This window comes from Thermobia domestica, chromosome 8, assembly GCF_964235325.1.
Source record: "Thermobia domestica chromosome 8, izTheDome1.hap1.1, whole genome shotgun sequence".
Classification (NCBI taxonomy): Eukaryota; Metazoa; Arthropoda; class Insecta; order Zygentoma; family Lepismatidae; genus Thermobia; species Thermobia domestica.
The window spans coordinates 278,205,989-278,229,709 of record NC_137461.1 but is presented as its reverse complement, the minus strand read 5'-3'; the positions used below and the strand labels follow the sequence as shown (position 1 = coordinate 278,229,709).

The 23,721-nt window shown below is 35.3% G+C and overlaps 1 protein-coding gene across 1 annotated transcript in view; it reads right to left on the bottom strand.

Moving 5' to 3' along the window:
* Positions 1-203: 203 nt before the first annotated feature.
* Positions 204-23,721, bottom strand: part of LOC145693648 (MFS-type transporter SLC18B1-like) — a 121,992-nt gene continuing 98,474 nt past the window's right edge. Inside the window, exons 10-11 of the mRNA XM_081769852.1 lie at positions 11,019-11,187; positions 204-7,881 (exon numbers count right to left, since the gene is read on the bottom strand). Coding sequence (XP_081625978.1) covers positions 7,564-7,881; positions 11,019-11,187 — 487 coding nt within the window. The 3' untranslated portion in view covers positions 204-7,563. The remainder of the gene's footprint in view (positions 7,882-11,018; positions 11,188-23,721) is intronic.

Genomic DNA, 23,721 nt, shown 5'->3' with positions numbered 1-23,721 from the left:
CTCTACACCTTTATCTCTCATCCGTTTTTATCGTTGTTACCTTGCCACTGAAGACGGAACTAACTCCGAAACATGTGGAGAGTACTTAGTTTCCCCACAGGAGGATTTATTGGTAAGTAACCAATTCAATGTTAATTTGAATCATCCTCTCATGCGTCTACATAATAATTTTAGAGTAAGGCTTTGTTTAATAAAGAAATAAATAAGAAAAGAAGAATATTTTATTTGATTAAAACGTAAATAAACAATGAATTATTAATAAATAGCCACAATTTACAAAAGAAACACCGGGAGGACCACTCTTAAGGAAAATCAGATCAGTAAAAATATAAATTTGATAATTTCAAGCCAAAGGAACAAAGCTTGTCTTCTATACAGCCTCCTGTATTCTTTATATAGCTTCCTGAACATTTGAAATCTTTCTTCTCTCAGCTTGTAGAGATAACATTTACATTTTTAATGTAACTTTCCTCAAGAGCGGCCATCAAATTTGGGTAATAACAGTTTGTACAAAATGTTGAGCAAACAAACTCCGTAAAACACTTTTAATATGTAGTAACTAGTATCCCACATTCTTGCAACATTTAGATTTGCTGAACAGATATATCTAATCTGGCTTCTTTTAATTACATTAAACTTATAAAGGAAATTTCAAAAAACTAACAGAATTTCCTGTGTTGAATAGTAAGATGAAAGTTTCCGACAATGCATAATAAACTATAGATATGTGTACACATATGACACTAACACAAATATATTATCCTAAGTTTTATAAAGCAAATACAAGAAAAACTCTAAACTATAATGGGTGTCCAAATGTCCCCTGACGTAAGGTAACCCTTATTATCAGAAAATGAAAAATGAAATGAAATCTTTAAGTTTTACGTTCCACGATTATGCCGGTTAGGCTAAAGGAGACGGTGATGATGAGTGATGAATGAAATGGTGGAATGAAGAAAGTGGGAGGAAACGAGAGAACCCCGAAAAAACTCTCGCACACGGTGTTTGTCCACCACAAAGTTTACTTGGCGGGGGCTGGAATCGAACCCGGGACCCCAAGCACCAGAGGTGAACGTTCTACCACTCAGCCACAGTGGTTCCGCTTATTATCAGAGTTACAACAAAATGTAAGAGGGAAAACCGTCTCCAAATATATTATTTTCCATCTAAAGTGAAGGAATATTTAACATCGAACGAACCGTTTGGGCTGTACACTCTTTATGTACCAACTGTCTCATGAAAATGCAACGTTGCCATTTACCTGGACTCACAACATAATTGAATGAAGTTACTGTTTGAAATGCGGGCTGGTCATCAACACGTTAGTGTAAAAGACAGTAACTTCATTCATTTAGGTTGTCGGTCCAGGTAAATGGCAACGTTGCATTTTCATGTGACAGTGGGTACATAAAGAGTGTACAGCCCAAATGGCTCGTTGGATTTTAAATATTCCTTCACTTTAGATTGAAAACATCATGTTTGGAGACGGTTTCCCCTCTTACATTTTGTTGCAACTCTAATAATAACCGTGTTACCCTATGTCAGGAGACTTTTGAAACATCCTGTATCATCACAGCATAACACAAATCATCGTATTTAATTTCTTATAACACACGATAACATATTAACGTCATAAATCATTATGCGAGATTATTTGTAATTTCTATTTCCAAATGACAATAAGATTTATGATTAACCAAAACGTATAACTACAAGACTGTTGAAATCAAAATAATGAATTCGAAGTAATGGCATCACGGCTAAGTAATTTATTTAACAATACAAAGTAAAATAAAATAATACAAAAGAATCTTGAATTCCTTATTATTATCTCTTAGGTGCAAAATGGAAAATACCAGAAGTAAACTAATGTTGGCAAGAATGATTTATTTTACGTTGAACTAAAAGGAAAAGACAAAAATCAAACAAGTGACAACAAATTGTAGGTAACTGAGGTGTAAACCACACAGTGTGTCATATTATTTTTATTACATTTTCATCATCTATTTGAGTGAAACTTTCATCGTTTGCCTACGATTTTTATTTTGTTTTGTTTTTAATTTCAAGAAACATGAAAAACTGAACTTGGATGTGAAACCAAAAATGCAATTTTTTCCTAAGTGCATACGTTTAAACCTATGCTTATCCGTCAACCGTTTAGACCTTATTTACATATTTCCACCGATTCGAACACTTCCTTTTCACTCACATATCTTCTACCATATTGGTGGGCTATTCTTCTGATAAACTGCATCGCGTGCAATGTTAAAGATATACATTTTTTGCTTCACACCCAAGCCTTCGAATATGGAAAGTTGTCAGGCTGTGGGAATGGTGTGTGAAAATGGACTGACTACGTAGAAACAAAGCTCCAAATGTGGACATGTTAGTGACATTCCTCCTCAATAAAATGCGATTTTAGCGTATTCATTAAATTATTTTCGTATGTTATCACGGACATTATTTTGATGGATAATCTCTAGAGAATATGAATACTCAACGGGTGCATGATATGCTTTCAAATTGGAAACTTAAGAAAAAATGGACAAAGTTGACTACAATTTAATATAGACCTAGTGTAGGCGTAAGGGATCGGAATATACTTATGCTGGAGTTTCTGTATGAAATTGTTAAAATAATTTTATTACATTAATAATTAATATTTTCATCAAGAATGTTATGCTTTTCAGATATACTAAAATATCATATTTACATCTGATATCATATGGGGCATTCAGAGCACAAAAGAATCGAATCCAATTATCAAAGTTTGAGGGGTTAAAAAAAAGTGCGTATGGTTCGCTCAAGTACATGAAAAATTCAACATTTATTTAAAATATCTAGACATGTATCTTTTAAGCTCTGAGAGATCTTGAAGATGATGTATGTCGCAAGCGACCAAAACAAGACCTAATTTCCCTTTGAAATAGACTTGATTCGTATCACTTTTGAAATTAAAATATTATAGCTGTTCATAATAACTGTAAAGAATACATCTAGTTTAAAAGTATTATATTTGTAAAAAATCTACTTAGGAAACACACACACTGTTTTTCAAATTCATAACTGTATACAAATCATTAGTGCATTTTGAAAGTAAAATGCATGTGTTTGAAACAGTTATATCTTTTCTTGCATCACTAGTTACAAGAAGATCGTGCAAAGTGATTCGCCATGATTTTATCAACTCCTGAAGTATGTTTCTGGTAGTCACTTCAAGAAAGAAATTCATTTAAGTATAAACTCTTTGTTTTCTAGTTATAGCCAATCTAGCATCATACTTTTGATACTTTGAACTTCGCAATATACTTTTGATACTTTCTCTTAACTCAAGCAAACAGTGGTTGGCTTTTGACCGAACATTAGGATCGTATACATTAGGATAAATTGCTCCTAGGTACTGTATTTAATGATGAAAGCAATATTTCACCAGATTGAGTTATCTTACGATAACATGGAAATATTACATTATATGTACGCCTCTATTCTATATATTAGTTGTTCTCATTAAAAAAAGAATATTATGTGCTTAAAATATATGCATAAAGATTATCAATAAATAAATACAGTTTGCAAATACTGTAAAATATCAGTAAGAACTGATACTGTAAGCATCAATATTATATTTTAAACCGCTTGGAGAGAAATCTTATCAATAAATTCAATACATATATCCTCTAAATTAATATAGATTGTTGACAAATCATATTAAATGTCAACTTTTTTTGATGATAGTTTATTTAATTTTCATACACCCCATTCCCATTAAGGTGGATCACCACCCGGAAGTCAGTACATATTTTAGCTCATTCTCTTAACTACTGCACAACGAAACGTTACATATTATAAATATTGTATTATAAGATAGAGTTGTGTTTCAGGTACAACACAGGATACTGATTCATTTGGTTGTGTCTTCTGATATCGAAAAAAACAACTAAAAGAAAATATTTGATTCGTTTTACAATTTACACACAAGATGGCACTCGCTCTTAGATCTTACTAGAAGTGCTTATTTTTATGAAAAGTTTATTTGTATATCTAACGTACGTTAAAGTAATAGTCTTACTACGAAATAGATATATTGCTTGGCAGTTTCTAGTGTTATGTTTCACATTTTATTTAAATATTAATTTACATTTAAGGAAATAGAATTTGAGAAAGTACTTGCGCAGAACGCCATAATGTGTTGTTTCCAAATTTGTGCGTTTACTGTGATAGTTACAATAAGAATTTTTTTGGATTCTAGCGTTGCAGTTCGAGAAGCGAAACGTAGCTGTGAATTCCGGTAAAGGTCGAAAATTAATTTCTCCAGTATCCAAGCAAAATTCCATGATAATTTCCTTTATTATCTGGCATAAATAAACACTCGACACTCGACACTATACAAGCAGCGTTTAGCATAGACCGAGAACACCTAGTGATCCAGCTTAAATACATTTTCATACCTAAGTGCTGACAATGCTGATAACTTTCAGCAAAAATTCGACTTTTAATATGATTTGCTAAACAGTGAGTAATAATCTGAAAGAAGTTTTGAATTTATTAACCATCAATAATAGTATTCACAAGCATTATTCCATAAAAATATTTTATTTTATAGTAAATGCAAAATATAAGGTAACATTAGTGATATTATGTCCCACTTTGATAGAAGAAAAATTGAAAAGTAATTTCAATACCATAAATAATATGAATCTTATGAAATTTTCTTAATGTAATATATCAAAATGCTTACGAAGGCGGTCATGTGTCACATTTTTACAGAAAAGCGTCATATATCAAAAACACATCTCTTTAAACTTGTAAATAGTTTAATATTATCCATAAATTTTATATTTTTATTTCTCTAACAAGGTACATTCGCGAAGCGTCCTCCTCGGAATTCATGTAAAATTGATTCAAATGCGAAATTCTCCGAGACTCAATGTGTATTGTACTAATTTTAGCGGTCCATATCGGTAATTTGCTTATTTATGGGCCTTCATATATCCAGAATTCAATCATACGCTCGGATACAAAATTGCTTTTAGTTTATTTAGATGTAACTGTCATGAATGTGGGGATATGCAAACGAATTCAATCAAGTACTAATTCTCTGACATGATACCCACCTCTGCCTCCATCTTCGATCCGCCACATTGGGTTCAACTTTCGTTTTTTTTTTTTTTTTTTTTTTTTATTTAAATGGGAATAGGTGCATGTGATACATCAAATCTATGCATAATTTTCTCGGAAATTCATTGGTGTACTGAGTTTTAACGTAACTTGTAAAGTTTGCGAGTTATTGCATGTTACATATCAGGCACTTCATGAATATTGAACTAAATAGAAAGTTATACAGGACCCAGTGTGTATAATGGAAGCTTTTATGTGATTTATCGTTGACGAAATATTCTCTGAACGTACATACATACAGACACACAGACGTCATACGGAAATGGTAGGTCTTCACCGAAACCTGGTCGTATCTGGATTTACATTAGACATTTTGACCGTAATACAATACTTCCTTGTTATAGTATAACATAGAAGTAATAACAATCACTCACAGAAATGTAATAAGGTTATGACATCAATGTTGTAAAGAGTTTAATTATACCTATAGTATAGTTCCTGTTACAAACTGTTTTGATTTGTCAACATCAAAAGCGTAAGCGTAACTGATATTACTCTGCAATGTCGATTCGCGAAGTGCCTGGAGGGATTTAATATGCAATACCTTCTAAATGATACAAGCTACGGTTAAATTCACTACAGCAATGAATTTCAGAGAAAATTGTACATGAATTTAATGTACAAAGTTGCACCTACTCCTATTTGAAAAACAAAGTTGAATCCAATATGGCCGATCCAAGATGGGGGCCGGGATGAGTAACATGTGTCAGAGAAGGAATACTTGATCCAATTTGTTTTGTATATGCCTACATTCATGTCGAGTTACATCTGAAGAAACTAAAAGCAATTTTGTGTCCAAGCGTTACAGTAGTGTATGAATTCGGATATATGAAGGTCCATAAATATGCAAATTACCGATATGAGCCGCTAAAATTAGTGCAATACGCATTAGTGCAATTGGGACGCGGAGAACTCAGGCTTCCCAGCAAGACATTGAAAAAATATAGGACAGTTTGGTTTATAAAATAGAATATTATGCCTTGAAGCACAGAAAAAATTTAAATGTATTGTAAGAAAATTCCATTCTTCACCCCAATGGGCAACAGGAAACAAAAATTTATATTAATACAGATTATATGGAACCTTTTACTTTTTAAACTTATAGCTCTGGAAATTATATATATACTTCCAGCAACTGTTATACAACATAAATTTCAGGATATTTCCAGTTCATAAATAATTTTCAGGATTTTGACACATTTTCTGCTTTCCATGACCTTTCCAGTGCGTTTGCACAACACTTTTATTCCCAGATTTATCAGGACGCGTGGGAACCCTGCATATTATGTACAGTAATATTGGAGACGTTGAGATATGTTGGTGAATACCAACACATCTCAATGCCTACCCAATACTGCTGCACACACTGTTGAAAGAAAATGCTAACACAACTTGCGTTATAAGAAACTGAAGCATGGAAAGGTTCCTCAGCTAAGCTTCATTGGGGAAGAATAAGCACATAGGAAACAAAGGAAAAAAAAACGGATATGGGAGGATAAGAAAAAGCATATTTAAAAAAATAATAGTGAAGATTATTGACTATCCCTCGGGGGAAAAAAATGCTAAGACACATTTAGCATATTTGTAATATGTAGTAAGCTAAATCATCACTGGAACTGCCCTTGGCTTATACTTTTAAAAATTCAATCACTGAAAACTATAGGAAATAAAGATTAAAATATAGGACAAATATACACAATTTCCAAAATATAGGAGAAAATAGGAAAAAAAAGGACATAGGAAAATAGGCCGGGAGCCCTGAGAACTTTGCATTTGAATCAATTTTACACGAATCATGAGGGAACACTTCGCGAATAATCCGTGTACCTCCTACTCCCTTCAATTAATATTCAAATAAAATTAGCACTCTTTACAGACGGCTACCTTTAAACACATTATTTCAATGTTTCTGTTCTTTATATATATGTTACTCATTGCATTCAAAACCACATTTTATTGTAGTCAATCGACATCAATAACATTACTTCATATATTTTACCCACACATTTGTACTTATTTGTAGTTCGTATATAGCTTGATCCCCCGAATGGATAACATTTGATTGGCCATAACTTGAAAACAAAAGTACCTAAACAAATGCTTCTATGAACATATCGCTTTCAACGACCAGAAATGCGCTTATTAAGTGGCTGTAAGACAAATGAATACAATATATACATTTGGCAAAAGTTGCTCCTGCAATTTCGTATTATACAAAACGTATATAGTTCATGTGCCAAGAGTTTACTTATATATATGTTAAACAAAGTTCATCTATGCAGAGAGCAAGAAATTAGGAACTCATCAAATGCGCTTTCTTTATATTTTACGAAAGTTTTTTGTAAAAAAAATAACGCATTTAATCAAGTCTTATTAAAATGAACTTCAAGCAATACTTTCAAGGAATCCTCGAGACTCCAAACTTCCGTAACTCGTGCTGTATGGGCCAATGAGTAAAGCCCCACTTTCTCTTCGATGCCATGTTCCATAACGATTGGTGTAGCTACTCGTGAGAGAACTTCCACCTCCACTACCATTTCTATCAATGGGAACACTAGAACTGACAGTTCTTGTACGACCATTGCTTAAAGCTTGTTGATTCGGGTTCGGATTCGTAGTCATTTTCATATCCTCACTTGAAGGCACTTGCTTATACGGAGATGATTGTTTGCCCATGCAGAGGAAAACTGCAACAGCTATTCCCTGTAATTAATTTAAACAGAACACGAGTTAATAGGAGGTAATGAACTAGATGCATTTACTCTTTTGTTAATATATAATAATAACACAGTATAAAAACCGTATACTGCAAACTCTTTCGCTATAACTTTTATCAGATAGGAAGAAGCAGCAGACACACTGTGAAAGAAAAGTTGTAGGAGAAAGAAGTAACTGGAAACTTTCCAAGTGAGCCCCATGTTGGAATTTTCGAAAGAAACTTAATTATAATTCTACACTAGAATTGTAAACTTGATATGTAAATATGTACAGGAAAGCAAATTTCAACATTATGAATTAAATTCAAAATATTTCCAGTTGACTGGTGAAAATGAAATTTAAATTGCTAAAACGAAGTTTTCAGTTATCAGTTTTTTCCTTCATATAGATCTTAGTGTGACCAACTACCAGAGTGAAAAGCAGAAAATGAAATGAAATCTTTAAGTTTTACTTCCCACGGTTATGCCGGCTAGGCTAAAGGAGACAGTGATGATGAGAAATGAATGAAATGCTGGAATGAAGAAAGTGGAAGAAAACGGGAGAACCCCGAGGAAACCCATTCATACGGTGTTTGTCCACCAAAACGTTCACTTGGCGCGAGCTGGGATCGAACCAAGGATCTCATGCAGCAGAGGTGAACGCTCTACCACTGAGCCACCCCGGCCCCAAAAGCAGAAAATGATCAAAAAGTGACATAGCATGTTTTGCTACTCTCGTACCGAATTGATTCATAAGGTTAAAATTCGCCTCCCTCTATAAATATACATATCCGGATTTGCCATGCTCGTATAGAATTCAAACATGCATTCTGAAATTATTAATTACAGAATATTTTTAGAGAAGTACTGTCACATATGTCCGTAAATCATAGTTATGCTTACACTAAACGCACGCGTTCAAGAGTGCTGTCAAGTATATTTTCATCAATATTTCTGAAAGAATTATTATTATTATTATTATTATTATTATTAAGATTTCTGCCTTTTGGCAGTTTCAGAGCCTAATGATTTTTTCTTTCTTTTTAAAGTTTGGAACTGGAAATGTTACTTCCACTTTTCTCGATCTTTAGCTTTCTCTTTTTACTCCCAATATTTTCTTCTATTTTTTCAAATCATCGATCAGATGTGTTGTTCTTCCTATTCATACTTTCATTCCATCTTTCCTTCTACGGCGGTATGAAAAAGACAATTTCTTCGCAAGATATGTCCATAACAACTCTATCCATAGCTTTGGATTGAATATTAAAACAAAAGAAACACTGACCAAAGCTTGAACACACACTGTATTTTAAACTATAATGTGTTACGGTTTCGGATATCTAACATATCCCTTATCAGACACTATAGAACATAAATGAAGATACAGACATATTATATATATATATATATATATATATATATATATATATATATATATATATATATATATATATATAGTCATTCTTATGAAAAAAGATCTATTATTCTATTGGCTGAAGTCTTCAGCCAATCCCGTAGGTCCCCGTGTCCATTTTCTAATCAATCACGTTCTGCAATTTTTGGTCCTTATGAGGGCCTTTTTCAATTTCATTCTGTGTACGGTACCCAAAATTCTCTGCCATAATTCATTAATAGGTAAGCCCTCTGTCCAGTTCATAAGCTTACCTATTATATTCTCCATCTTGCATCAACACCATATTTTAAAATTCTCTAAATATTTTTTCTCTAACTTCCGTAATGTCCAAGTTTCTGAACCATAAAATCCAATACTCTATGTATAGCACTTGATCAACTTTTTCTTTAGTCCAATATTAAGCCTGCTAATTAAGAGCGACCTTTTCTTGTTGAATACTTCTTTGGCTATGGCAATTCCTGACCTGATTTCTCTGGTGCAATAAGAGTCTCTGGTCAAAATACTTCCCAGATACGTGAAATTATCCACCACTGCAAGTCCTCTTGTTCTACTCTGACCCGTAAGAGCGCATTCCCACGGGATATTCTCATAACTTTCGATTTTTGAAACGTTTATTTCCATTCCATATAGTTCTTCAGTGTCAACCTTTTTGTGTATGATCTCCTATAGTCTTCCTTCGGTTCTAGCTATAATAGCCGTATCGTCTGCATACCTGATCTTGTTAATAATATGCCGTCCAATCTCGAAATCTCCAATTCTTAGTAATGCTTCCTCCATTAAAGGAAACAGTTAGGAAAAGTAAACGAAAAGTTAAATATAAAGCTTGTTACACAATTTTGTTATCTCTAGATTAGAGTTTCTCAAACTGTGGTTTGCATACTACAAGTGTTCCTCCAGATTTGGTTTGTGGTACTCTTAGATTGAACTAGTCCAAAAAACACGGAATAAAATTAAACCAAGTTGAGTTATGTAAAACACACTAAAATGAAGAATTTTGAATAGAGTATAAAAGAAATTATATATCTTAACAAAATAAAGATTATACAAATTCTAATAGTCTTATATAGATACATAAACTGTTCTAGATAACGTCAAATTACAAACTAATATATTCTTCTATTAGGATGAGTTGAAAGGAGCCCTAACCAACAGATAGCAGAGTGTGTCCTCTTTCTTTTTAATATATTTTGTAAGTAGTTAACGTTAAATCAACTTGAAGAGAAGATTATTCAAACTTTGAGCAAAGAAAAGTTGAATCAATATCAGTGAATAGGCTGTAATAATTGAATAAAATTCAAAAGAAGTGTATTCACACTTTGAGCAAAGAAAAGTTGAATCAATATTAGTGAATAGACTGTAATAATTGAATCAACTTCAAGAGAAGATTATTCAAACTTTGAGCAAAGACAAGTTGAATCATTATCAATGAATAGGCTGTAATAATTGAATAAAATTCAAAAGAAGTGTATTCAAACTTTGAACAAAGAGAAGTTGAATCAATATCAGTGAATAGGCTGTAATAATTGAATAAAATTCAAAAGAAGTGTATTCAAACTTTGAACAAAGAAAAGTTGAATCAATATCAGTGAATAGGCTGTAATAATTCAAGAGAAGTGTATTCAAACTTCTGCAAGACCTGAAGAAGATGACGTTGAATTTCTGATTTGTAGTTTATGTAATTAGAGTATCATCTAAACATCATGGCAGAACTAAGTAATTTCAATACTTACTACAAGCATATGTAGTACAATGACAAATAAAGTGGCATTTCTGAATCCCACTCCATCAAATAATATTCCTGCCGCAGATGGTCCTACAAAGGCTCCCAATGCGAATGTCGATGTCCATAAGCCTGACACAAGTCCGTAAGTTTCTAGATTATTTGGAAATCCATAGGCTCTGAAACGAAACATATATATTTACAGTAAAACGTACTACATTGGCTCTTCTCAATCTTGGCGAAGTGTTTTAGTTAACTGGATACCAGTGAAGCCATGCTATTTCAGCGAAGCTCTATCAGGATTTTATAAATTGACTATAGTTACTACCGCAAATTAAACCTAGGTATGCTTATACGTATATCAGGACTGAATAATATAGCGGAAGCCGAGGTTAAGGGTATATAACAACAATGACTAGGAATATATCTTATCGTTACCATGACTCAAATCTCAATCTACCGCTTTTCAAGCAGAAACCCTATTTGATTAAAATTCCCGAATAAACTTTGCTCTTTGAAGTTGTTGGCTCTTCACTAGTCTTGGTTACGAAGGATAAAATTAATTAAAACCTCTCAGATTAAGACATTAACTTACACAAAACGGGTAGAGCAGAAATATCTTTTCCATCAGTGGCGGATATAGAAGGTAAAAATTGGGGGGAGGCAGCCATAACTCAAACTATGATAGGTATATCATCAGTTTAGTATAAACTTTCAAAAATATATAAATAATAGCTTAAATTACTTTTGTCACTCAAAACATTAGGGGGGCCTAGACTGCCCCGAGGTAGGTACGCCACTGTTCTCCATAAGATGAAACCAAGTTTTTCTTTCACTACTATTCTTTCCCTTATGAGCAACTCTATTCCATTCTGAATACTTCAAACATTTTATCCCATGTAACCAAAGCTCTAGCACAGAGCCGAAATTTTGCAAATGAAAACATATTCAGAAATCAAAATTTGAAATTAGGGAGATTAACTTTCAATAGATGAATTTTGTAGCATTTGCATTAGATTGTTACCGTAAGCAAATTCTTAATAATAAACTGCAAAAGAGTCATCATGGTGTACCGTTTATCCTTTCTTTCAAGCGATATTTTGGAATTGTTAATGTGTTCTTGAAACACATGAAAGTTTGAATGTCAAGGTTTCGAAAAGTATTATCAGTATTCTTAACTTTCCAATATTCTATTTTATTTAGCATATTTAAACATTTACCAAAATTTATTGTACAGTACTGTATTGCTCTTTACTACCTACTGGAAAATGAAATAAAATGAAACCTTTTAGTGTTACGTCCCACGCTTATGCCGGATAGGCTAAAGGAGACTGTGATTATGAGAAGTAATTGAAATTGTGGAATGAAGAAAGTGGGAAGAAACTGGAAAACCCCGAGAAAACCCACTCACACGGTGTTTGTCCACCACAAAGTTCATTTGTCGCAAGCTGGGATTGAATCAGGGACCCTGAGGGGAAGGCACACCCTACTGGAGAACAATTAGTGAAATAAAATATATTCGTAAAATTTTTCACTTTCGTCGTTTCCTTAAATATAAATATATATACACGTTATTTATATTATATACAGGGCTCGTCCAAGAAGGAATAACACTAGCCGCCGCGCAGCGCTTCAGTTGCCACCAGAGCGCTCTCAATGCGTGGTATCGGTGGTGGGGTCTTACCTAAGCATCGCACCGCGCAGCAGTCACTTCCGAGCAGTGAGAGAATGAGGATTGATCGTTGCGCGAATTGTTTTTTATTTTCGTCACGGAATGAAAAGCGAAAAATGGAGCGAATGATAGAGCAGCGATACAGCATCAAATTCTGCGTTCGCTTGTTCAAAAATTCCTTCAGAGACTCTTGCGCTTGATTGAGCAAGCCTACGAAGACAATGCCATGTCGAAACCCCAGGTTTTTCGCTGGCATAAGGACTTCAAAACGAGCGGGAGACAGTTGAGGACAAAGATCGACGGGGACGCCCTTCTACGAGTTCTACGGATGAAAACGTGTCAAAGGTGAAAGAACTCTTGGACTCCGGCCGTCGGTTGAATCTGCGATTAATAACGGAAGAACTTGGCATGTGAAAGACAACGGTACATAATATTGTAACCGAGAATTTGAACATGAGAAAAGTTTGTGTAAAATTGGTACCAAAAGTGTTGAGTGATGAACAAAATCAACGAGTTAACGTGTGCCGTGAATTGGTGGAGGTTTCGGAAGGTAAAGCAGCCGTTGTTTCATGTTCGCCAAAGTAAAAACCGACTCGAAAGGTCGCTGTTTTGATGACGTTGCCGCCATCCAGAAGGCTGTAACCAAATCTTTTTAAAGAGCATTTCGAAAGCTGGCTTCCAGGGAGCGTATGAATCATGGAAATCGCTCTGGCAGCAGTGTATCGACGCCCAATGGGATTATTTTCAAGAATTTTGAGTTCTTAAAATCGGATGAATAAGTTCCTGTTTATAGACTCACTCTCATTATTTCTTGGAAAACCCTGTATATATACAGTATGTACAAAAAAAAAGAAAAAAAAAGAAAACATGTCCAAGCAAAGCAAGAGGACAAATGAAAATTAAATTAAATCTTTGAGTTTTACGTCCCACGATTATGCCGGTTAGGCTAAAGGAGACGGTGATGATGGAATGAAGAAAGTGGGAGGAAACGGGAAAACCCCGAGAAAACCCACGAGTACGGTGTTTGTCAACCACAAAGTCCACACGGCGCGAGCTGGGATCGAACCAGGGACCCCAAGCACCGGAGATGAACACTCTACCACTGAGCCACCGCGCCCCCCAAATATATTCCTCCGGAATGTTTTAATTTTCTTCAGGACACCATGCGTTTGTTTCACACGATATTGTAGTAAGTGGAATACTTACACATGTAACAGGCGAAGACATTCTAAGTATAATTCTTGCAGGTCGTTTCATGAGACGTATTGAAGTAAATTAATAGGTCTAAGATACTGATTTTCGTCGTAAAATATGATTGTCAGTTCATTCCGCAACTGATTACCGTCGAAAGTGGGATACCGTTTAAGATTCTCTGGTTTCTTCCTAAGAAACTCAGTATTGTAATCCTGAAGCTGTTCAGTCAAGTAGTTCTACAGATTCCAAAGAGGATAAATCACAAAACCTCGTTTCCATCTGAACTTCAAGTGTATCCAAAATTTCGTAGGAAAGTGGCTTTTAAGCTTTGTTTTTTTCTTGTCACCGAATTGCAACGAAATAATGTATTAACAAATTATGCATAGTTTCTTCTGAACGCAGTCATTGTTTGCATGACTCCTCTGTGATATATCGGAATTTTTTTTTTTTTTTTTTCAAAATATGAAACAGATTATCGATGAACATAAATATTTTACCAGAAACATAAGAAGACAAATTCACATCAATTTAACGTAATTGTAGACCATCGACAACACTTATCCGATCCGGATCTCAATTTTCATAATTAAATTCACTTATGTGTCCCATAGCTAATCTCAATTCGCCGTAATACAATTTAATTGTTTTAGTTGGGCGTGATCGGTGGAGAAGATGGGCTATCACATTATCTGTACTTCGAAAGAAACAGCTATTTTGTCTACTTGCACTGAAACTCTGCTTGTAAAATTTTGTCTTTAATTATATTGTTCAAAACACATGACAAGAATTCAATCAAGTCATTTTGTATGTCACTTGATTCCCCTTTAAAAACAGAATCAGATTTAAATATTTCTCCACGCGCCATTCTTTATATGTCAACAACTCCTAATAATTTTTTGTACCAATGCAAGCAGAACTCTCTTGCCCTCTATTTGTTCTATTTTCAACACAGGTATTAGTCTTCGTTTCTTAATAACACGTTAATTTTCAAAAAATAGCTCTGACAAAGGATTCTTTAATAGGAATTATATTATGTTCGTATTCTCCATTTACTGACATTTTCTCTCATTCACTTTTGCAAATGTAAGCAAAAAAAAGTCACTCACAATATCTCAAAGAAAGAAAAAAAAAAAAAGCACTCGCTACTCAATTCTAATGTACAGACCGAGTCTGACTTCGTACTGGTTTGCGCAAAGCAAAGGAATACAGGGAAATTAGTTTACGATAATAGACATAGCACCTTCAAAATTGCTTATTCCAGCTTTTGCGTTGCGTTAGAGTCCACAAAATTAAGCAAAGTTAGTAAGAAATGGGGTCCACGATCTCTTGCTCTTTATTTGTTTGACATATTGAATAGAAATCAAAGGTCTTGAGAGAAACGCTTTATGTTGAAACGAAAGTCAATAAGCGCTGAGGCCGGTCTCTTTCGCAGGTTATTATCAACACCTTCTATCGCGGGATTTTCTAAGTAGCTTGGCGGTAGTTCTACTGCCGCCTGAGACACTGCTCAGTGAGCCTCCATGCAGTGGTGCTAACCACGATTTCTCTATCGAACAATCAAATAGTTTTTCAACTTAGAAAATTATCATACACTCTGTACAAGGAAAATGAATTAATTATAAATTATAATTCCTGAAAGTAAATGGGTAGGCCGGCCTCAGAGCCTCTTACCATCCTTCACCACTGGTTAACAATTATATGGTGCAGAAAATGATGGAAAATAAATTTTAAATCTCCGTAGCTCGAGACTTATAGGATCTATCGTAATCATATCGAAGAATCATACAGGAACCTTTACCTTCTCCACCTAAATATTCATGTTTCATATCCTTTTCAGATACCAGCGCATTGAATTGAATGGGATACGAGGGGACACTTTTAAGGACTAATTAAGAATAAATAATAATCAAGGACTAATTAAGATTAAATGATAGTCAAGAACATCCCTTTCAGCAGCGAGGCTATATGAGACTTAAACCTACTGATTAACGTGGAATCCGAACCACTTGAGCTCCCGCTGAGAATCGAACCCGGCTCTCCCACGCAAGGCGCGTACGCTAACCGCTTAACCACGAAGCAGCTCAGGATAAATGATAATATATAAGTAAATTGTATTTAAAAATAACTTCTTTCCTTTGTTAGTAACTCAAAAGTAATTAATCTCACTTTTCCCTTCCTGTAGTAGCCAATATTATTTTCAAGAGATACGCACATCGAATAGAAGTGGAAGCCGCTATAAAGAAATTGAAGAAACACAAATCTCCGGGTGTAGATGAAATTCCGGCTGAGTTAATTTTAGCTGGAGGCGAAAAATTGTGGAACAAGATACACAAACTCATTCTCCTTATCTGGAACAAGGAAGAATTGCCACAAGAGTGGAAAGAATCAATCATTGTTCCAATTCACAAGAAAGGCGACAAAACTGACTGTAATAATTATCGAGGCATCTCTCTTCTGTCAACATCCTATAAAATCCTTTCAAATATTCTGTTAGCAAGATTGACCCCATACGCAGATGAAATTATTGGAGATTATCAGTGCGGATTTAGACGAAATCGATCAACTATCGACCAAATATTTACCATTCGCCAAATACTCGAAAAGAAGTGGGAATACAATACCCCGGTACATCAACTATTTATTGATTTTAGAAAGGCTTACGACTCGGTTAGGAGAGAAACATTATACAACGTTCTTACAGAACTCGGAATACCGAGAAAGCTAATTAGATTAATTAAGATATGTTTAAGTGAATCCCAAAGTAAAGTCCGGGTAGGAAAATTTTTGTCCACGAGCTTCCACGTCGAAAATGGCCTGAAACAAGGAGATGCGTTGTCGCCATTATTATTTAACTTTGTGCTGGAATACGCCATAAGGAAAATCAAAGATAGCAACCAGGGCCTAGAGTTGAACGGCATTCACCAGGTTATGGCATATGCTGATGATGTAAATTTAATAGGTGATGATAGGAGAACAGTAGAAATAAATGCAGAGATCTTATTAAACGCTTGCAGGGACATGGGTTTAGAAGTAAATGCAGAGAAAACTAAATACATGGAAGTGCGTCGGGACCGTAATACGGCAAATTGTGGAGGCTTTAAAATATTAAATAATGATTTTGATAAAGTGGATACTTTCAAATATTTAGGATCAATATTAACAGACGAAAATCATATTCACGAAGAAATTAAATGTCGACTAAAAGCAGGGAATTCGTGTTACTATTCGGTTCAAAATCTCTTGTCGTCGCGAATTCTGTCGAGGAATTTGAAGCTTAAAATATATAAAACGATAATCAAGCCTGTTGTTCTGTATGGTTGTGAAACATGGTCGCTTACTCTGAGGGAAGAACATAGACTGAAAGTATTTGAGAACAGGATCCTGAGAAGAATATTCGGACCCAAGAGGAACGAGAATGGGGAATGGCGGAAGCTTCATAACGAAGAACTACATAGTTTATACGGTTTACCCAACATTGTTAGGATCGTCAAGTCTAGGAGGCTTAGGTGGGCAGGTCATGTAGCTAGAATGGAAGAAAGTAGAAACGCTTTCAAAGTCTTGACTGGTAGACCCATAGGAAAACGACCATTAGGAAGACCTAGACGCAGATGGGAGGACAATATTAAGATGGATCTCGCAGAGATAGGAATACAAAGTAGAAACTGGATGCAATTAGCTAAGGATAGAAGTCAGTGGAGAGCTTTTGTGAACGCGGCACTGAACCTCCGGGTTCCATAGGCCATAGAGTTAGTTAGTTAGTTTAGAGATACGCACATTATATATATGAACGTTCAAAGAAAAGTTTGCAGTTATAAAGTGCTATCACATTTCAATAATAAAATAGATGTTCTAACATTTCTAAGGACATATTTACTATGTTCCTCATCTTTAAAAATAAAAATTATTAAAATACGTCATGTTTGATTTGAGTTCGATCACAGGCTTCCGCATGGTGCGTTACAGTTGCGCCAACAAACTCCGATCATTATTTTTTCTACAACAATTCATTCAGTTTTGAATCTCTCTTCTTTTCTGTGTTTGGCTACATTTGAGTAATTTCTTAAGTCTCCCATAGACTGCTTGTTATTATATATTACTTTACTATTTGTATACTCAAATTCAGTTATTTAATTTTAGTTCTTAACCCTCAATACGAGATCCTTCTGGCAACAATACTACGATGTATCGGCAGCAGTTATCTACCAGGCCATCACTAAGTAATTTCGTATTTTTGCTCCTTGAGGAAAAGAACGGTATCTGGAACCTCCTCTTAGTTAGGAAAAGCCTTCATCAGACTTCACAACACTGTCACTTGTCAACCAGTTGCTGAATCCACAGCTGAAAGAAGTCATCGGTTGCGGAGGGGAAGAACTGAGTCATTGTTTGTCGCACCTCATCCTCATTTTACAGGCTGGAAAAAGGTCAGCAGTCAGTTCGTACAATATTTAGTGAAATACCCACTAGAGGATTTTTCTCCCACCCGCCACATTCCTCGGTATTTAGCACAGACTCTTCTTGCCTATGCTGGTACGCGTTATCACCATAAATGTGCACACCCTTGTAGCAAAGCAGAACGGGACATTCTCCAACAATGCACTCCGTAAGGATTTAAGCTGCTGACAGACATTTACATTGGTTGTCAGGTTATGTGGCGAGAGCTCGAACGGATTATCTAATGGATACCTCACCAAATACTCAAGATCATTTTGCAGCGCTAGAGGTTCTGTTTTGGCACGGTTTCCCCGAATCCCCTTTAGGTACTCACTGACGTTTGCATGTAATATGTGTAGGAGACTCACTGTTCATCCCCTGTAACCGTTCTGTCCAGAAATGGCTCACGTCTGTGACGGGTAAGCAGGGAACTGCAAAGAACTGCGACGAACAGTCGAATGAGTGACATGGAGTTCCCTGGAAAGTTTTTGCTTGGTTTGCTTGGATTGTTTTATTATTGAAATTTCATATTACTTTAATATTGGAATCTCTTCTTTGAAGGCAAAGCATTTTGTGTGTAGTTGAACTGTTGAGAATAATACTGCCGTCCTAAGCGAAAGACCTTAACTATACATTTTTCGAAAATCGAGATATTGGTATGGGAATGTTCGTAGTACAATCCTGCATCTATCTAAAGTGAAATTGACGTGGTTTGACCAATAGGTAGGGGTAATGTCGTCATGAGTGTTTACCTTATGTTCAAAACTGTAACTGAAAGTAAGCAAAAAGACTAAGTGGAAATTCATGAGCAAAAATATTTAACTGTATTACCACACAAATTTTAGATCGTGAAAATATATTTAATAAAGATTTACTGAAATACAACAAATTTGAACGTACAGCCTAAGCCAAAACGCGTTTTGCTTATTTTCTCGAAAGCATGTGAAATGGAGATAAGGCCTTTTCGCTTAGCAGGGCAGAATACTGGCCACTATACGCAAGGGAAAAGTGTTATTAGACATTTCCGACTATGATTAGATAGAATTTACCTTAAGTATTATCATTTATCTCGCTGTGCTGGTACCAGAGGACCGTGAAGCAGATTTAGAGCCCGTAGTTTTCGAGCTATGAACCATTAAAGTTCATTTTTCGACGTTTTCGGTATCTTATAACTCTGAAAGGATGAGTTTATAGACCTACGTTTGTTAAAACTTATATATACAATTTTAAAAAAAATTAAATGAAATGAAAGTTTTACGTCCTACGGTTATGCCTATTAGACTAAAGGAGACGGTGATGATGAGAGGTGAATAAAATGGTGGAATAAAGAAAGTAGGAGGAAACGGGAGAACCCCGGGAAAACCACGAGCAAGGTGTTTGTCCATCACAAAGTCTACACGGTGCGAGCTGGTATTGAACCAGGGACCTCAAGCACCGGAAGTGAACGTATATACAATTTAAAATCTGGTACAGCTGCTACCTCATAGTAAACAATTACACAATTGCTTCTTTTTACCCGTCCCGCCTTCCCCTTTCAGGCAAAATAAAAACGTTCTTAAAATATTAAAGTAGTACTTGAAGAAGAAAGTGCCATTCCTCTTCAGCACAAGATATTATGGATACACTTCTTTAAGAGCATCTATGTAAAAACGAAAAAAAAAAAAAAAACGTTAGTGACGGCCAGAGTAAATATATAAAGAAATTTTGGTAAACTAAACTCCATAGAAATGAGGTACGAAACACTATTGTAAGATCCTGTTACAAGCAGGGAGAAAAGTGAGGGGGAATGCGCGGAACGCCGTACTCCACTTCTAAAAATTACGTAAGGCGTCCTCCTGTTCCTAAAACATTACAATAGGCAAAGATAGGCAGGAGGACGGCGTGACGTCATGTCGCTACCTACGTTTTCAGATCCATTTTTACCCCTGATTACAAGTACGTATGAACAACGTTGCAATGTTCAAACTTTAATTCAGTAAATTAAATGGAACACGTGTGACCATTAATATGTGCCTTATAGGATACGTGATCATCTTCCAAGTAATGTTTTACAATACTAGTGTAGAAAGTTTATATTGTAAATACAAATATAACATTTGTTACGCAGTAACTGTTAACTAGGTTTGATCCTGAACAGGAAATTGACACGTAAGCAGTACGTATCAAAAAAACAGGAAAAAGGTACTCTACTTTCAGTTTCTTTCCCTTTTTTCTCTCTCTCTCTCTCTCTCAAATATTTATGTAATATACAGGAGTAGAAATATGCCAACAGATTCACGTATGCTTTTGTTTCTCGTCACCACTGCCTATATAAATAGTGACCACCACTGATATTACACACTATTGTTGGGATTGCAGCAAAAATTACAGTAAGATTGTTTCTGAATAGGAATAGAAAACTAATGTCTTAAGGGGAAAAAAAAGGTGAAAAATGACAAATACGAAAGCAATCCTGTCATAAGCACTTTCGCTAAGTACTTCATCGGATCATGGGGGGGGGGGTGAGAGAAATGAAATAAAATCTTTAGTTTTACGTCCCACGGTTCCGATTAGGCTAAAGGAGACGGTGATGATGAGTGATGAATGAAATGACGGAATGAAGAAAGTGGGAGGAAACGGGAGAACCCCGAGGAAACCTACGCACACGGTGTTTGTCCACCACAAAGTTCACTTGGCGGGGGCTGGGATCGAACCCGGGACCCCAAGCACCAGAGGTAAACGCTCCACCACTGAGCCACCGCCGCCCCTGGGGGGGGGGGAGGAGACGCAGTGAGAAAAACAAACAATACAGAAATAGCTTTAAAGCATTTAGATGGGATTTGCCATATTGAAATACAATCACGTGATAGTGTTGCAATTTTAAAAATAAAGAATGTTTTGCAACAGTTGGCAAGAGTTGTCAATAAGAATACTGTTGTGATTGACTGTCTTTTGACATAGATTAATGGGGAATGTGGGTGTTGCACAAGGACCACTGCTTGTTGATGTGGATCGTAGAAGAGAATCAGAATTTCGTGAACAAACGAGGCTGGGCACTGGTTGCAACATATGAACGAGGATTAGGGAATCGTAATTACGATTTACATGTTACCTCTGTAAAGCCCAAAATATTTAAAACAATAATTATGTTTATTGGTGATTGCGAAATATGGTCGATTACATTAAGGGATTAAACTCAATGTGTCTGAAAATAAAATTCTGGGCCAAACATTTGGATCCCAGTGGGATTGGAATGGATGCGCCTACGACGTTCACATGGGCAGGTCAAGTAACCAGGATGGAAATAAAGTCGCAAAATTTGAAACTTTTACCTTCGACTGTAATTGGAAAAAGACTTTAAGAAGACCTAGGTGTAGAGTCGATTACAATATTAAGATCGATGTCGCAGAAATAAGGGTACAGAACAGAAGCTGGATTCAGTTGAGTAAGAATAGAAGTCAATGGAGGGATTTTGTGAACGCGACACTGAACCTCCGGGTTCCATAGATCATAGACTTAGCTATGTTATCTTTGTGACAGAATCTTAGAAAGTCATACTGGTATGGAATGCAGACCAGGTTTTACATCTAGGTTTACTGTCATTTCTTCCGAGAGAATGTGGAGCATTACAACCAATTTGTTCCGGTAATGAACATCTGACAGTTAGAAATTTTTGTCAAACAACTTACTGCTAGATTGCAGAAGCATTTTCCATGTCAGTATTTGTTTCTCTCATTCATTCATACATAAATACATACCCACATAAAAACAGAGTATCCGGAATGGGACTGACGGTTTTTGAAAGTGTGTAGTTTTAATATAGTCGTATATATATGGTCGTATATGTATGGTCGAATATATATATACAAATAAAAAATTGAAGGAAAACTCAAAAAGTTTTGTTCAGCAAATTTTCATACTTGAACAACTACCAGTGACGGCGTTAGTATTGCCGATAAACAGAAATGGCATCGGCAGTCGAAAAGGCACAATGCGTCTGGTAGTTTGCAGAGACAAAAAGTGTTGTTCAAGTTCAATAAAACTTTCGACGTGTTTACCACAAGAATCCTCCATCACGCAACAGTATCCAGGCATGGAAGGATCCATTTTTATCAACGGGAAGTGTAGTGAAGCAGCACAGCAGCGGTAAATCGCGTGTGTCAGAAGAAAATATGGAAGCAATAAGAGAGTGTTTCTCACGTAGTCCGAGGAAGTTAATTCGCGCAGCGAACAGGCAATTCACAATTCCAAAGTAAACAGTGCACAATGTGGTACACAAACGATCACGCTTGCGCTTGTATAAGATGCAATTGTTGAAAGAAATTAAGCCACAGAGAGCAGCATTTGCTGCTGAAATTCTGGACAGGATTGATTATGACCATAATTTCATATTGAACGTTGTATTCTCTAATGAGGCAAACTTTCACTTGTCTGGCTGTGTTAACAGACATCATGTTAAGATATGAGGATCTGAGAATCTGCATGCGTACATAGAACATTCCCAAATTGAATATTCGATGGGCTTTAATACATATACCCACATTACACACATACACTTACTTACACACACACACACACACACTCTCTCTCTCTCTCTCTCTCTCTCTCTCTCTCTCTCTCTCTCTTTTACTAGCGATAACTTATCCCGCTAGTTTTATTTTCCTATTTCTGAAACTCATTCTACTTTTAAACATACATGACTATGACGTAACAGTGTCCCATCTAGACGGTTCACAGCCTTTTTCCTTTTCTTAAATTGTTCATTATTTATTTCGTACTGTAACTGAAGAGGCGTTTAACAAAAATACATTTAATGCACTCTTTTTCTATTGTGTGGCAATAGTTCCACTATTTTCTGAGATTATATATATATATATATATATATATATATATATATATATATATATATATATATATATATATAATGGTTTTTCCATGCCCGCTTCGGGATATTTCTGTTCGAACCATTTATCCTTCTACAACTAACAGTTGCACAAAGATATATTTATAAGTATCTACATGGTTTTCATTATTTTTCTTAATTTTATTACATTTTGTTTTATTTTTATTAATTATCAGTTTTGGTTTAGAACAGTAATTTTTCAAAATCGATTCATTTTCTCATGTCTTTACTTTTATTCATTTAACTTTTACAACTTAAGATAATTCTCATTTCACAATATTAAATTTCAACTCTAATCGATTTATTTTGAAGGTAATATTAATGTTAACCCTTAATTTGTTGAACCACGAGACCGATTTCGATCAAACTTTCAAAATAGATGAGGTTTGGACGTTGGATGGTTTCCATATTACTTTGACGGTGCAACTTTGGGGAGGGAAGGAGACATTTAAAAATGATTGGAAATGACCGATATTAGTGTCGAATTCAAATACTACAATTTTCACGGGTACCAAACACATGAGGTAAGGACTT